The 13,458-nt window shown below is 46.0% G+C and overlaps 1 protein-coding gene across 3 annotated transcripts in view; it reads left to right on the top strand.

The window, feature by feature from the left end:
• The window catches only part of LOC311360928 (integrator complex subunit 15-like), a 10,077-nt gene extending 2,030 nt beyond the window's left edge, over positions 1-8,047 (top strand). For all 3 annotated transcript variants that reach the window (XM_084481046.1, XM_084481048.1, XM_084481047.1), the window contains exons 4-8: positions 911-1,076; positions 2,329-2,606; positions 3,377-3,614; positions 5,951-5,990; positions 7,844-8,047. In XM_084481046.1, coding sequence (XP_084337172.1) covers positions 911-1,076; positions 2,329-2,606; positions 3,377-3,614; positions 5,951-5,990; positions 7,844-8,036 — 915 coding nt within the window. In that variant the 3' untranslated portion in view covers positions 8,037-8,047. The remainder of the gene's footprint in view (positions 1-910; positions 1,077-2,328; positions 2,607-3,376; positions 3,615-5,950; positions 5,991-7,843) is intronic.
• The last annotated feature ends 5,411 nt before the right edge of the window (positions 8,048-13,458 follow it).

Here is a 13,458-nt window from a genome sequence, read left to right as displayed (position 1 = left end):
CACACACACACACACACTGGTGTACGTACACACACACACTGGCACACATGTACACACACACACACACACACACACATGTACACACACACACACACACACACTGGTACATACTGGTGTACATACACACACATGTACACACACACACACACACACACACACTGGTACATACTGGTGTACATACACACTGGCACACATGTACACACACACACACACACATGTACACACACACACACACACACTGGTACATACTGGTGTACATACACACACACACACACTGGCACACACACACACTGGTACATACTGGTGTACGTACACACACACACACACACTGGCACACACGTACACACACACACACACACAGACACACACATGTACACACACACACACACACACACACACACTGGTACATACTGGTGTACGTACACACACACACTGGCACACACGTACACACACACACACATGTACACACACACACACACACACACACACACACACACACACACACACACACACACACACACACACTGGTGTACGCACGCACACACACAAACACACACGTACATACTGGTGTACGTGTACACACACACACTGGTACACACACACACACACACTGGCATACATACACACACACTGGCACACACTGGCGTACGTACACACTGGCACACACACACGTACACACTGGCAAACACACACGTACACACTGGCACACACTCACTCACACACACACACAGGTGCACACACGTACACACTGACGTGCAAAGATCAGATCTCTGTGTGTGTGTGTGTGTGTGTGTGTGTGTGTGTGTGTGTGTGTGTGTGTGTGTGTGTGTGTGTGTGTGTGTGTGTGTGTGTGTGTGTGTGTGTGTGTGTGTGTGTGTGTGTGTGTGTGTGTGTGTGTGTGTGTGTCCAGAGGAGTCATCGGGTGTTCTGCGTGCGTCTGGCCCGGGTCCTGGTGGACGACTACTGCAGCCTGGTGCCGGGGTCCATGTCCACACTGCACAACATCCACAGCTGCAGCCCGCGCTTCTGCTGCCAGCTGGTGACCGCCGTCACCACCCTGTACGACCTCACCACAGGTAACAGCTGGTCACCACCCTGTACGACCTCACCACAGGTAACAGCTGTAACAGCTGGTCACCACCCTGTACCCCCTCACCACAGGTAACAGCTGGTCACCACCCTGTACGACCTCACCACAGGTAACAGCTGTAACAGCTGGTCACCACCCTGTACCCCCTCACCACAGGTAACAGCTGTAACAGCTGGTCACCACCCTGTACCACCTCACCACAGGTAACAGCTGTCACCTGTACCACCTCACCACAGGTAACAGCTGTAACAGCTGTCACCTGTACCACCTCACCACAGGTAACAGCTGTCACCTGTACCACCTCACCACAGGTAACAGCTGTCACCTGTACCACCTCACCACAGGTAACAGCTGGTCACCTGTACCACCTCACCACAGGTAACAGCTGTCACCTGTACCACCTCACCACAGGTAACAGCTGTCACCTGTACCACCTCACCACAGGTAACAGCTGTCACCTGTACCACCTCACCACAGGTAACAGCTGGTCACCTGTACCACCTCACCACAGGTAACAGCTGGTCACCTGTACCACCTCACCACAGGTAACAGCTGTCACCTGTACCACCTCACCACAGGTAACAGCTGGTCACCTGTACCACCTCACCACAGGTAACAGCTGGTCACCTGTACCACCTCACCACAGGTAACAGCTGGTCACCTGTACCACCTCACCACAGGTAACAGCTGTCACCACCCTCTACCACCTCAACGGACCTGTTGCAGGCCTAGGGGAAACTGGAAGTGCTGCATTCAATTTGATGTCAATTGTGTCACTCTGCTTTTCAAGCTTCTTTCAACATTCCTCTGGCTGCGATCATGATATTATTGGAAATGTTTCCGTTAGAGTAATCTTTATCGACCTAAGGTAATAAGATATCAGAGTTGATACTCTAGACATGAATTCCTGGTGTTGTTTTCATTTCCTTGTTGTCTTGTGATCCCTCTGGAGCTAAGCGGTCCTCCTCTTCACAGTGAGGTGACTAAGACCCTCTGGTCCTCCTCTTCACAGTGAGGTGACTAAGACCCTCTGGTCCTCCTCTTCACAGTGAGGTGACTAAGACCCTCTGGTCCTCCTCTTCACAGTGAGGTGACTAAGACCCTCTGGTCCTCCTCTTCACAGTGAGGTGACTAAGACCCTCTGGTCCTCCTCTTCACAGTGAGGTGACTAAGACCCTCTGGTCCTCCTCTTCACAGTGAGGTGACTAAGACCCTCTGGTGTCTCTGTGTCTCTGCAGAAGACCTCACTCCTCCACTGGAGCTCCTCCAGATGATCGTGTCATGGCTCCAGGACGACCCTCACCTGGTCCTCATCACTCTGCTGAACACGCCCCTCTCTGGCAGCCAGCCAATCAGCTCGCTGGACCTCACGCCGCTGGGCGGGCTCGTGCGCTGGTGTGTCAAAGCGCCGTTGGCCTACAGGAGAGACAAGAAGCAGGTGCTGACCAATGGGACGGCAGACAGCGAGACGGAGGCGGGGCGGCTGTTCTCCACGCTGCACCTCAGCGTGCTACAGGTGGGAGGAGCTCTGGACCATGTGATCATTAACCACACACCAGGCGGGCCCATGTGGGAATCAAAGCCCTGAAGGGTCCATGCCTGCGTTCTACCAGCGGAGCAACAAGGGCAACGTACCATCAGCAATGGTGGACGTCTGTAGTGAAAGGGTGAAGACACAAGCAGGTCACAGACAGTGGACCAGCGCTAGGGTCACCTGACTCCACAGGCCAACGCTAGGGTCACCTGACTCCACAGGCCAACGCTAGGGTCACCTGACTCCACAGGCCAACGCTAGGGTCACCTGACTCCACAGGCCAACGCTAGGGTCACCTGACTCCACAGGCCAACGCTAGGGTCACCTGACTCCACAGGCCAACGCTAGGGTCACCTGACTCCACAGGCCAACGCTAGGGTCACCTGACTCCTCAGACCAACGCTAGGGTCACCTGACTCCACAGGCCAACGCTAGGGTCACCTGACTCCTCACAGGCCAACGCTAGGGTCACCTGACTCCTCAGACCAACGCTAGGGTCACCTGACTCCTCAGACCAACGCTAAACGTCTCCTGACTCCACAGACCAACGCTAAACGTCTCCTGACTCCACAGACCAACGCTAAACGTCTCCTGACTCCACAGACCAACGCTAGGGTCACCTGACTCCTCAGACCAACGCTAAACGTCTCCTGACTCCTCAGACCAACGCTAAACTTCTCCTGCCTCCTCAGACCAGCGCTAAACGTCTCCTGACTCCTCAGACCAACGCTAAACGTCTCCTGACTCCTCAGGTGCTGATGCTGCTCCCCAACATCCTGAACGAGAAGGGGCTGTTTGGCCGCCTCGCTCTCCTCCAGCTGGAGACCCTGGCCACGCTGACCTCTGACCTCTCGCGGCTGCTGGACCAGGCCGACAAGCACGGCCACGGGCCGTCGGGCGACGCCCACGCCCTCTCCCAGCTGGCCCTGGACCGCCTGGCCCAGGCCCTGCAGGTGGCGCTGGCCAACGGGGCGCTGCTCTGCTCCAGAGGTGAGAGGAGAACCACACTGTAGGACCCTCTGGTCCTCCTCACACTGTAGGACCCTCTGGTCCTCCTCACACTGTAGGACCCTCTGGTCCTCACACTGTAGGACCCTCTGGTCCTCCTCACACTGTAGGACCCTCTGGTCCTCCTCACACTGTAGGACCCTCTGGTCCTCCTCACACTGTAGGACCCTCTGGTCCTCCTCACACTGTAGGACCCTCTGGTCCTCCTCACACTGTAGGACCCTCTGGTCCTCCTCACACTGTAGGACCCTCTGGTCCTCCTCACACTGTAGGACCCTCTGGTCCTCCTCACACTGTAGGACCCTCTGGTCCTCCTCACACTGTAGGACCCTCTGGTCCTCCTCACACTGTAGGACCCTCTGGTCCTCCTCACACTGTAGGACCCTCTGGTCCTCCTCACACTGTAGGACCCTCTGGTCCTCCTCACACTGTAGGACCCTCTGGTCCTCACACTGTAGGACCCTCTGGTCCTCCTCACACTGTAGGACCCTCTGGTCCTCCTCACACTGTAGGACCCTCTGGTCCTCACACTGTAGGACCCTCTGGTCCTCCTCACACTGTAGGACCCTCTGGTCCTCACACTGTAGGACCCTCTGGTCCTCCTCACACTGTAGGACCCTCTGGTCCTCCTCACACTGTAGGACCCTCTGGTCCTCCTCACACTGTAGGACCCTCTGGTCCTCCTCACACTGTAGGACCCTCTGGTCCTCACACTGTAGGACCCTCTGGTCCTCACACTGTAGGACCCTCTGGTCCTCCTCACACTGTAGGACCCTCTGGTCCTCACACTGTAGGACCCTCTGGTCCTCACACTGTAGGACCCTCTGGTCCTCCTCACACTGTAGGACCCTCTGGTCCTCACACTGTAGGACCCTCTGGTCCTCACACTGTAGGACCCTCTGGTCCTCCTCACACTGTAGGACCCTCTGGTCCTCACACTGTAGGACCCTCTGGTCCTCCTCACACTGTAGGACCCTCTGGTCCTCACACTGTAGGATATAGGGGCGTGTGTGTAGCCTGTTACCACAGTGCTGCTGACTATAACCAGTCACTGTGTAGCCTGTTGCCACAGTGCTGCTGACTATAACCAGTCACTGTGTAGCCTGTTACCACAGTGCTGCTGACTATAACCAGTCACTGTGTAGCCTGTTACCACAGTGCTGCTGACTATAACCAGTCACTGTGTAGCCTGTTGCCACAGTGCTGCTGACTATAACCAGTCACTGTGTAGCCTGTTACCACAGTGCTGCTGACTATAACCAGTCACTGTGTAGCCTGTTGCCACAGTGCTGCTGACTATAACCAGTCACTGTGTAGCCTGTTGCCACAGTGCTGCTGACTATAACCAGTCACTGTGTAGCCTGTTACCCAGAGCGGCTGACTATAACCAGTCACTGTGTAGCCTGTTGCCACAGTGCTGCTGACTATAACCAGTCACTGTGTAGCCTGTTGCCACAGTGCTGCTGACTATAACCAGTCACTGTGTAGCCTGTTACCCAGAGCGGCTGTCTGTTTCTGTGCCTGCCATGTGATACGTGCAGAGCTGAACAGCACAGGCCGTAGGACCCAAACACTTGGTCTGCTTATTGATGTACATACTGTCGATGTTTGATACATTTTGGATCATTAAAAAGGTTTGAAAGGTCTCCTAAGCGTCCTGTGTACCGACTGTATACGATTACACTGAACATAAGAACCCAATGATTGGTCACCATGAGAGGCTTATAGAGTACATCTTATTCCTATTGTCTCACATGGTAGGCTTATAGAGTACATCTTATTCCTATTGTCTCACATGTTAGGCTTATAGAGTACATCTTATTCCTATTGTCTCACATGTTAGGCTTATAGAGTACATCTTATTCCTATTGTCTCACATGTTAGGCTTATAGAGTACATCTTATTCCTATTGTCTCACATGTTAGGCTTATAGAGTACATCTTATTCCTATTGTCTCACATGTTAGGCTTATAGAGTACATCTTATTCCTATTGTCTCACATGTTAGGCTTATAGAGTACATCTTATTCCTATTGTCTCACATGTTAGGCTTATAGAGTACATCTTATTCCTATTGTCTCACATGTTAGGCTTATAGAGTACATCTTATTCCTATTGTCTCACATGTTAGGCTTATAGAGTACATCTTATTCCTATTGTCTGACTTGGTGGACACACACCCGGACATTTATACTACGGCCGATGTTGGCAAGCAACCGTGGGCAACAATGGAGGAGCATTGGAATGAGCTTTGTTGTTAACAATAAGAGCTGAGAGGGTTTGGGAAGCAGTCACTGATCTCTTGTTGTTTCTCCACAGAGGACCTCAGAGCGATCTGTTCCCGGCTTCCACATAACAAGTACGCAAACCTCCATCACCTTTTAGTTTAACCTTCATCACCTTTTAGTTTAACCTTCATCACCTTTTAGTTTAACCTCCTTCATCACCTTTTAGTTTAACCTCCTTCATCACCTTTTAGTTAAACCTCCTTCATCACCTTTTAGTTTAACCTTCATCACCTTTTAGTTTAACCTTCATCACCTTTTAGTTTAACCTCCTTCATCACCTTTTAGTTTAACCTCCTTCATCACCTTTTAGTTTAACCTCCTTCATCACCTTTTAGTTTAACCTTCATCACCTTTTAGTTTAACCTTCATCACCTTTTAGTTTAACCTCCTTCATCACCTTTTAGTTAAACCTCCTTCATCACCTTTTAGTTTAACCTTCATCACCTTTTAGTTTAACCTTCATCACCTTTTAGTTTAACCTCCTTCATCACCTTTTAGTTTAACCTCCTTCATCACCTTTTAGTTTAACCTCCTTCATCACCTTTTAGTTTAACCTCCTTCATCACCTTTTAGTTTAACCTTCATCACCTTTTAGTTTAACCTTCATCACCTTTTAGTTTAACCTCCTTCATCACCTTTTAGTTTAACCTTCATCACCTTTTAGTTTAACCTCCTTCATCACCTTTTAGTTTAACCTCCTTCATCACCTTTTAGTTTAACCTTCATCACCTTTTAGTTTAACCTCCTTCATCACCTTTTAGTTTAACCTCCTTCATCACCTTTTAGTTTAACCTCCTTCATCACCTTTTAGTTTAACCTTCATCATCACCTTTTAGTTTAACCTTCATCATCACCTTTTAGTTTAACCTTCATCACCTTTTAGTTTAACCTCCTTCATCACCTTTTAGTTTAACCTCCATCACCTTTTAGTTTAACCTCCTTCATCACCTTTTAGTTTAACCTTCATCACCTTTTAGTTTAACCTCCTTCATCACCTTTTAGTTTAACCTCCTTCATCACCTTTTAGTTTTACCTCCTTCATCACCTTTTAGTTTAACCTTCATCACCTTTTAGTTTAACCTCCTTCAGGGGAAATTGGTTGTTCTAGATGATTACGATAACAATTATCTGATACAAATCCAAAACATCTGCTAAAATGTATAATGTTATATATATATATATATATATATATATATATATATATTAGGGATGCACCGAAATGAAAATTCTTGGCCAAAACCGAAAATGAGGAAACCAAGGCCGAAAACTGAAACACCGAAATAAATTATTATGCCAATTATTAGTAGGCCTACCATTGCATTTATAGCTATGACTGAGTACTAACCTCACTAAAATCAAGGCATTGCAATTCAAAGAATAAATCAATTACAATTATTAAAAGTATAAAAATATTTATTTAGCACTGAAAAAACAACATTGTTTTCCGTTTTGCACTTTGCAGACGGTCCCTAAGCTCGCGGCTGATAGCCGACAGCTCATTGAAGCTGTCTCATAGCGAGCCGTCGCTAAAGACGGCTCGTTTGGATGAAACTCTTTGCAGATTTACCCCCTCTCGAAATTTCAGAATTACACGTTTTGCAAATCGGTATCCGTGGGTCTTTTTCAGATATATGGAAATATGCCCACACCGCAGACATGTTGGCGCAGAGGCGCTTATCCAGACAAGCGTGTGCTGGCTGCGTTTTTTTTTTGCATCATCACAATTTCCTGTTTCGGCCGTGTTGTTTCGGTGATAAAAGTGTTTCGGCCTAAAGCCGAAAATGCGCTTTTGGGCCGAAAATTTTCGGTGGCCAAAATTTCGGTGCATCCCTAATAAATAAATAAACAAATAAATAAATAAATAAATAAATAGGAAATATTGTCTTGATAAGTTATCATTGTGTGTGTGTGTGTGTGTCAACAGTCTGCTGCAGCTGGTGATGTCGGGGCCGGTCCTGTACTACAACAACATCCACACGCCCCCCATGGCCTTCAGCCCCCACTCCCCCATCGCCTCCCACCCGCCCCCTCACCCCCCCCACCCGCCCCCTCACCCCCAGTACCCCGCCCAGCCCTTCATGGCGGCCATGCCCTTCCCTTATCGCCCCAACCATTGAAATAAACTGTGTGTGTGTGTGTGTGTGTGTGTGTGTGTGTGTGTGTGTGTGTGTGTGTGTGTGTGTGTGTGTGTGTGTGTGTGTGTGTGTGTGTGTGTGTGTGTGTGTGTGTGTGTGTCTGGCCTGTGACCTGTTTGATGTATCAATGTGATGATGTAACTGTGTTTGTTGGTAACACTTCAACATTCATTGAGTCACTTCAGGTCATGTCTGATATTTTGAGGCCGATACTTTTGTTGAATAAAAAATATTTTTTTACTGTATTTCTTTTTATTAGATGCTGTTCCTGGTTTCCTCCACTGGTGGTCACTGTCTGCTATCCATCATAACTGTTGGTGTGTAAATATTGGTCCTAGGACCTTTATAAATATTTGCATAAGGACCGATATTTGGTCCATATGATATTATGGACCTTCCGTGGCACGCGATCACATGAAAAACAAGACGCATTGCTTTAAACAGAATAGTGCTTTATTTATTCAGCCTACAACCAAAATATGTATTGCATATATAATACAATTCATAAACTGCTAATACTTTGGTAGGAATATCAAAGTATAAGCAGTTTATGAATACCAACTGACAATTATATTAGAATGGTGTGTTTGTAATAGGAGACCAAAGTACTAGAAAAGTGAGAAATGAAACAAGGCCACATGCGTACTTCTTTAAACTCTTCAAAATATCTTCAGTTGTTAAGCGCCAAACGAAGCGTGAGCTTCCGTAGGTTATTGGTGACCAAAGACGTGGAAAGGGCCTTCAAGGTGCACCGTTAGGCTCGGCCTGTGCTGATGGTGATAAGGTATCAGCCCTTCACAGCTGCGTGCTAAATCCGTCCAGCCCAGGCGCCCCTCATCTGCCTGGCATTGCATCATCCAGCCTCTCATGAGCCGTGTGCTATGGAGGGAAACTCTGTGTCACGGCAGGTGAAATGTCATTGTTATCGTCTCTTATGTTACTGGGGTTACGTCCCGTAACTCATTTAAATAGCTGCCACTCCTTCACCTTTATTCAACTATGGAGGCACAGAAAACACATTTTTAAAAAGGATGTGTAGTTGAACTCTGTTAATGTTTAAACGAACCCGCCCATGTGACGTCACGCCCCCAGCCTTAGAGAACTGGTTGTTTCTATTTGCTAGTAGGCCTATATTTGTATTATCTTCAGTAGGGGGGTAACAATACACAAAAGTCACGATTCGGTACGTACCTCGGTTTTTAAGTCACGGTTCGGTATGTTTTTCGGTACAGCAGTTTTTATTATTTTATTTGTATTAAACAATTGGATTTTGATTTGATTCATTAAATTGTATCAAACAAATGCCTTACACAAATGGAAAGACATCAAATTGAGACAATTGAGACCAGACAATTGAGACAAAACACAATAGTCCAGGACTTATTTCCATTGTGGTCCTCAACACAAAACATCAGGACAAGACGAGACACTCTCAGAGTGTAACACGCTAACGTACCGAAATGAAACGTGCATCGAACCGTTAGACCTGTACCGAGAAATGTCGGTACGAATGAGTATCGTTTCACCCCTAATCGTCAGTAGGCCAGACACACAATGCTTCTTCGTCTGTCGGTTATTAGTCATCTACAACGTGCCGTGTACCGGCCTCGTCTTTGTTTAGTCTGCAGCTTCAACAAGGAGATTGTTGTTCAGATTCTTTTTACTCACCCTGGCCGCCTGCGCACAAATGAAGGTTGCTAACCACAGTCAGAATCGGTTCCTGCTCAGCACTGTGCAGGTGTGCTGCGGTCCACTTCTCCTTGTCAGCACTAGCTGTAGACATGGGTTTCCTGTGGAAGAAACGTCTGGAGCCAAAGAACACATCTGAATCCAAGCTGAAAGGAGGCAGACGTGCTGAAACACCAGCCGCAGTTCAATTTAAATCTTTAAGTTAATGTGGCAATTATGGAGAAAAGGTTTAAGTTTAAAAGAAGGAATTGTTGATATAATAAATAATAATAGGATCATTTATGGATGTATTGTTGTTTTTAATGTATACCAAGTGTTACTCTGGTATGTTTTTGACTTTAACTAGGCCTAACATTTAGGAATTAATTTGGCTATATTCAGCTTTTATGCTCTTTTTACTATTTCTAAGATACAGGTCATTAAAAGTAATAATCAAATAAACAATAATCTTTACATATTCTAAAACATACATGTCTGATGGTCTTTTATTGCCATTAACACACTGCATTGGCCCAGATACATGGCTACGTGTCCAAGGGGGTAAAACTTGGAAGAAACCGTGTTGTATAAACACATTTCCTCTGTCATTTGGATAAAGTGTATTAGGGATGTCAGTGGACGCTAGTGGGAAAAAAAAAGTGGGCTAAAATCAACATTTTCTTCTGTTGACATGGGGCAACAGCCTTAATCTGCCCCAAAGAGGAGCTTAAGAAACATTGAGATACAAATCGTATAATTGATTCCTCAGAAGCACCCACACAGGTTTGAAGAAGAGAGAATAAACTGTACTTAAGGGTTCTGTGTGGAGCCTTTTGATGGAGAGGAAACGGGATCCCAACCCCGCAGATGAGCTGGTGTGGATTTAAGATGGGATGAAGATATAATAATCTGCATCATCACAACCCTCCTCAACAAGCTTTACATCCTGTGTGTGTGTGTGTGTGTGTGTGCGTGTGCGTGTGCGTGAGTACTTGCGCATGACTTATTCCAAACTAGAGCTCCATTTTACCAAATCAAACTCTGAACCTTTGTTGCCCAACAGCCTGGTACAAACAGTGGAGCTTTGGCATACAACCAGCAGTGATTACACAAACAGAGGGCCACGGGAGAATGGATTCCTCTCTTCCAGGAGCTTTTGCATTCTTGGACTGAGAACACATGCAACTACAACAACGATCTGCTGAGGCCTGGATACGTTAACCTTTCACAAGCCCTAAATCCTCTATATGGGCCCACTGGTTCCATGGCAGGGTGGGGATAAACGACCAGAGGCGTCGTGGTTCTGTGAACGGGAGGAGACTAACCCTAACCCTAACCCTAACCCTGGACATTACACGTCTTAAACACAATCTCCTGTCTCTTCTTTCCAGTGCCTATGTTTATCGGTGTAGTCACGATAACTTGATTAAAAATAACTTCAGGTTTAGTCTTCAATAGGATGTCCCCAAGCTTGAGAGAAAGAGAATGAATGAATGTATGTGAGAAAGTGATTTAGAAAAGGCCCTGTTCACCCAAATCTGTGGGAATAAACATATAATTAGTGAAGTAATAACCATAACAGCATCCACTGTCCTGTTGAGGACATAGGGCCATTCGGTGAAACAGCTATTTACACTGTCCATGAAAACACCAGCAGAGTAGTCTGTCAACTTGTTTACTGTGATTAACAAATGATTTACCAACCCCGGCGCCTGTGTCTCTACGGCCTCCAGACAGGAATCACAGGACTGATGCTTTATCCACCGTCTGACGGACACGACGCACACAAACACACAAACACACAAACACAAAAACACAGACAAAACTATTCTCAACGTACAACAATTTATAATAATCCTCCTGCTCTGCCCATTTTGACTGCTCCCATCTTCTGTGGAGGTTTCTGACTTTCAGTAGAGAGGTGTGTATAATCACAGCTTGCACAGGTTAAAACTTAAAACAGTTAAGAAAATAACTATAAACTGACTATTTATAGCTATAACTATAGCTAATAATAATATAGGCCCATTTGAACACTGACCCAACTAGTTGTAACCTGAACTTAAGTGTATTGTTATATATTGTATATATATATATATATATATATATATATATATATATATACACACACACACACACACAGTATCCCTCATTCTGAACCCTAAACTTCAATTGAGACTGAGACGTTAACACATTAGTATGGAGGATGAATTGTGCCATGGAAAGAAATAATGAATGTTTACTAATCTAGCCTTTTAAAGACTGTTTTAATGAAGAATGTGTAAAACAATTATTGAATACTCTCTTTTAATGAGGCATAACTAAAGCAGTCGACAAAATACATATCAATTTGACAATTAAGAGTTGGATTTACAAAAACGTTTACTATTATTAAACTTCTTAAACAATCCATTAAATTATGGTAAAATTGGTCACAAAATACTTTTGAACTCATTTAAATGATCCCTTTGGTTGTTTTCCGTATTAATTTCATTGTCGCTATTTATTTCGCACGCTTCTAGTCTTTCTAGGAGTGTAGAAGCTTCTGGAACGCAGTTGCCTTTTAAGGCCGTTTCATCACACATCCTAAAACAACATATCTCAACCGGCAGGACATTGGATATTGGCCCAGCAAAGCATTTTAAGTGTTGTAATACTGTAATACCAGTTTTAGTTAATGCTCCATTTAAAGGATATCTGATACATTTGTTACCTCTCTAAAAGGGTGCAATGTTAACCATTCATTATTTATTTACGTGGCACATTGCATTTATTATGTATTGTGTTACGGGGTAATGTATTTCATCATTAATTTCAAGAGGAACAATAGCCTACATTTTAAGTCCAGAATCCTAACAAATATAACATTATTCCTCATGTTGTATCTTATTTTATTGTAATTTCTCCTCTTCGACATTGCCATTGGTGCATCACCGGGTTGATGTGCTCCCATGGCCCCACCGAATATTGTAAATAATTGTTATTATTAATGAATCAATTATTTGTTTCTCATCTAATTCGCACATCGCCGAGTGGTGCAGGACGTGTCTTCGTTGTGAAACGCGGTTCATTTCCGCGGCGGTTTTGTCGCAGAATGAATGATGATCACCGGCAGTGGTGCCATGGTGCCCACTATGGTGATGTCTAGTGGTGCCCATCTTAAGATGTCTATGGTGATGTCTATGGTGCCCATCTTAAGATGTCTATGGTGATGTCTATGGTGCCCATCTTAAGATGTCTATGGTGATGTCTATGGTGCCCATCTTAAGATGTCTATGGTGATGTCTAGTGGTGCCCATCTTAAGATGTCTATGGTGATGTCTAGTGGTGCCCATCTTAAGATGTCTATGGGCACCACTAGACATCACCATAGACATCTTAAGATGTCTATGGTGATGTCTATGGGCACCATAGACGTGCCATCATCTGCCGCCCAATCTGGCAACCCTGATCACCGACCCTCCGAGGGAGGACCACGTCGGAGGAATGCGCGGATACTCCAATAATGTCTGGCTGCAGCCTGTAGGACATCAACATCCAACTGCTACCGTCAAAGTCGTTTTACACCAGCGATGATGTTTATAATTATGTCCCTTTCAGGGTTAGGGTAGCAGTGGTTAGGGTTAGGGATAGGGTAGTAGTGGTTAGGGTTAGGGATGGGTTAGCAGTGGTTAGGGTTAGGGATAGGGTAGTAGTGGTTAGGGTTAGGGATGGGTTAGCAGTGGTTAGGGTTAGG

This window comes from Micromesistius poutassou (genome assembly GCF_964030765.1).
Source record: "Micromesistius poutassou genome assembly, chromosome: 16".
Lineage (NCBI taxonomy): Eukaryota > Metazoa > Chordata > Actinopteri > Gadiformes > Gadidae > Micromesistius > Micromesistius poutassou.
The sequence above is the reverse complement of the archived record's forward strand: the minus strand, read 5'-3'. Positions and strand labels throughout refer to the sequence as shown.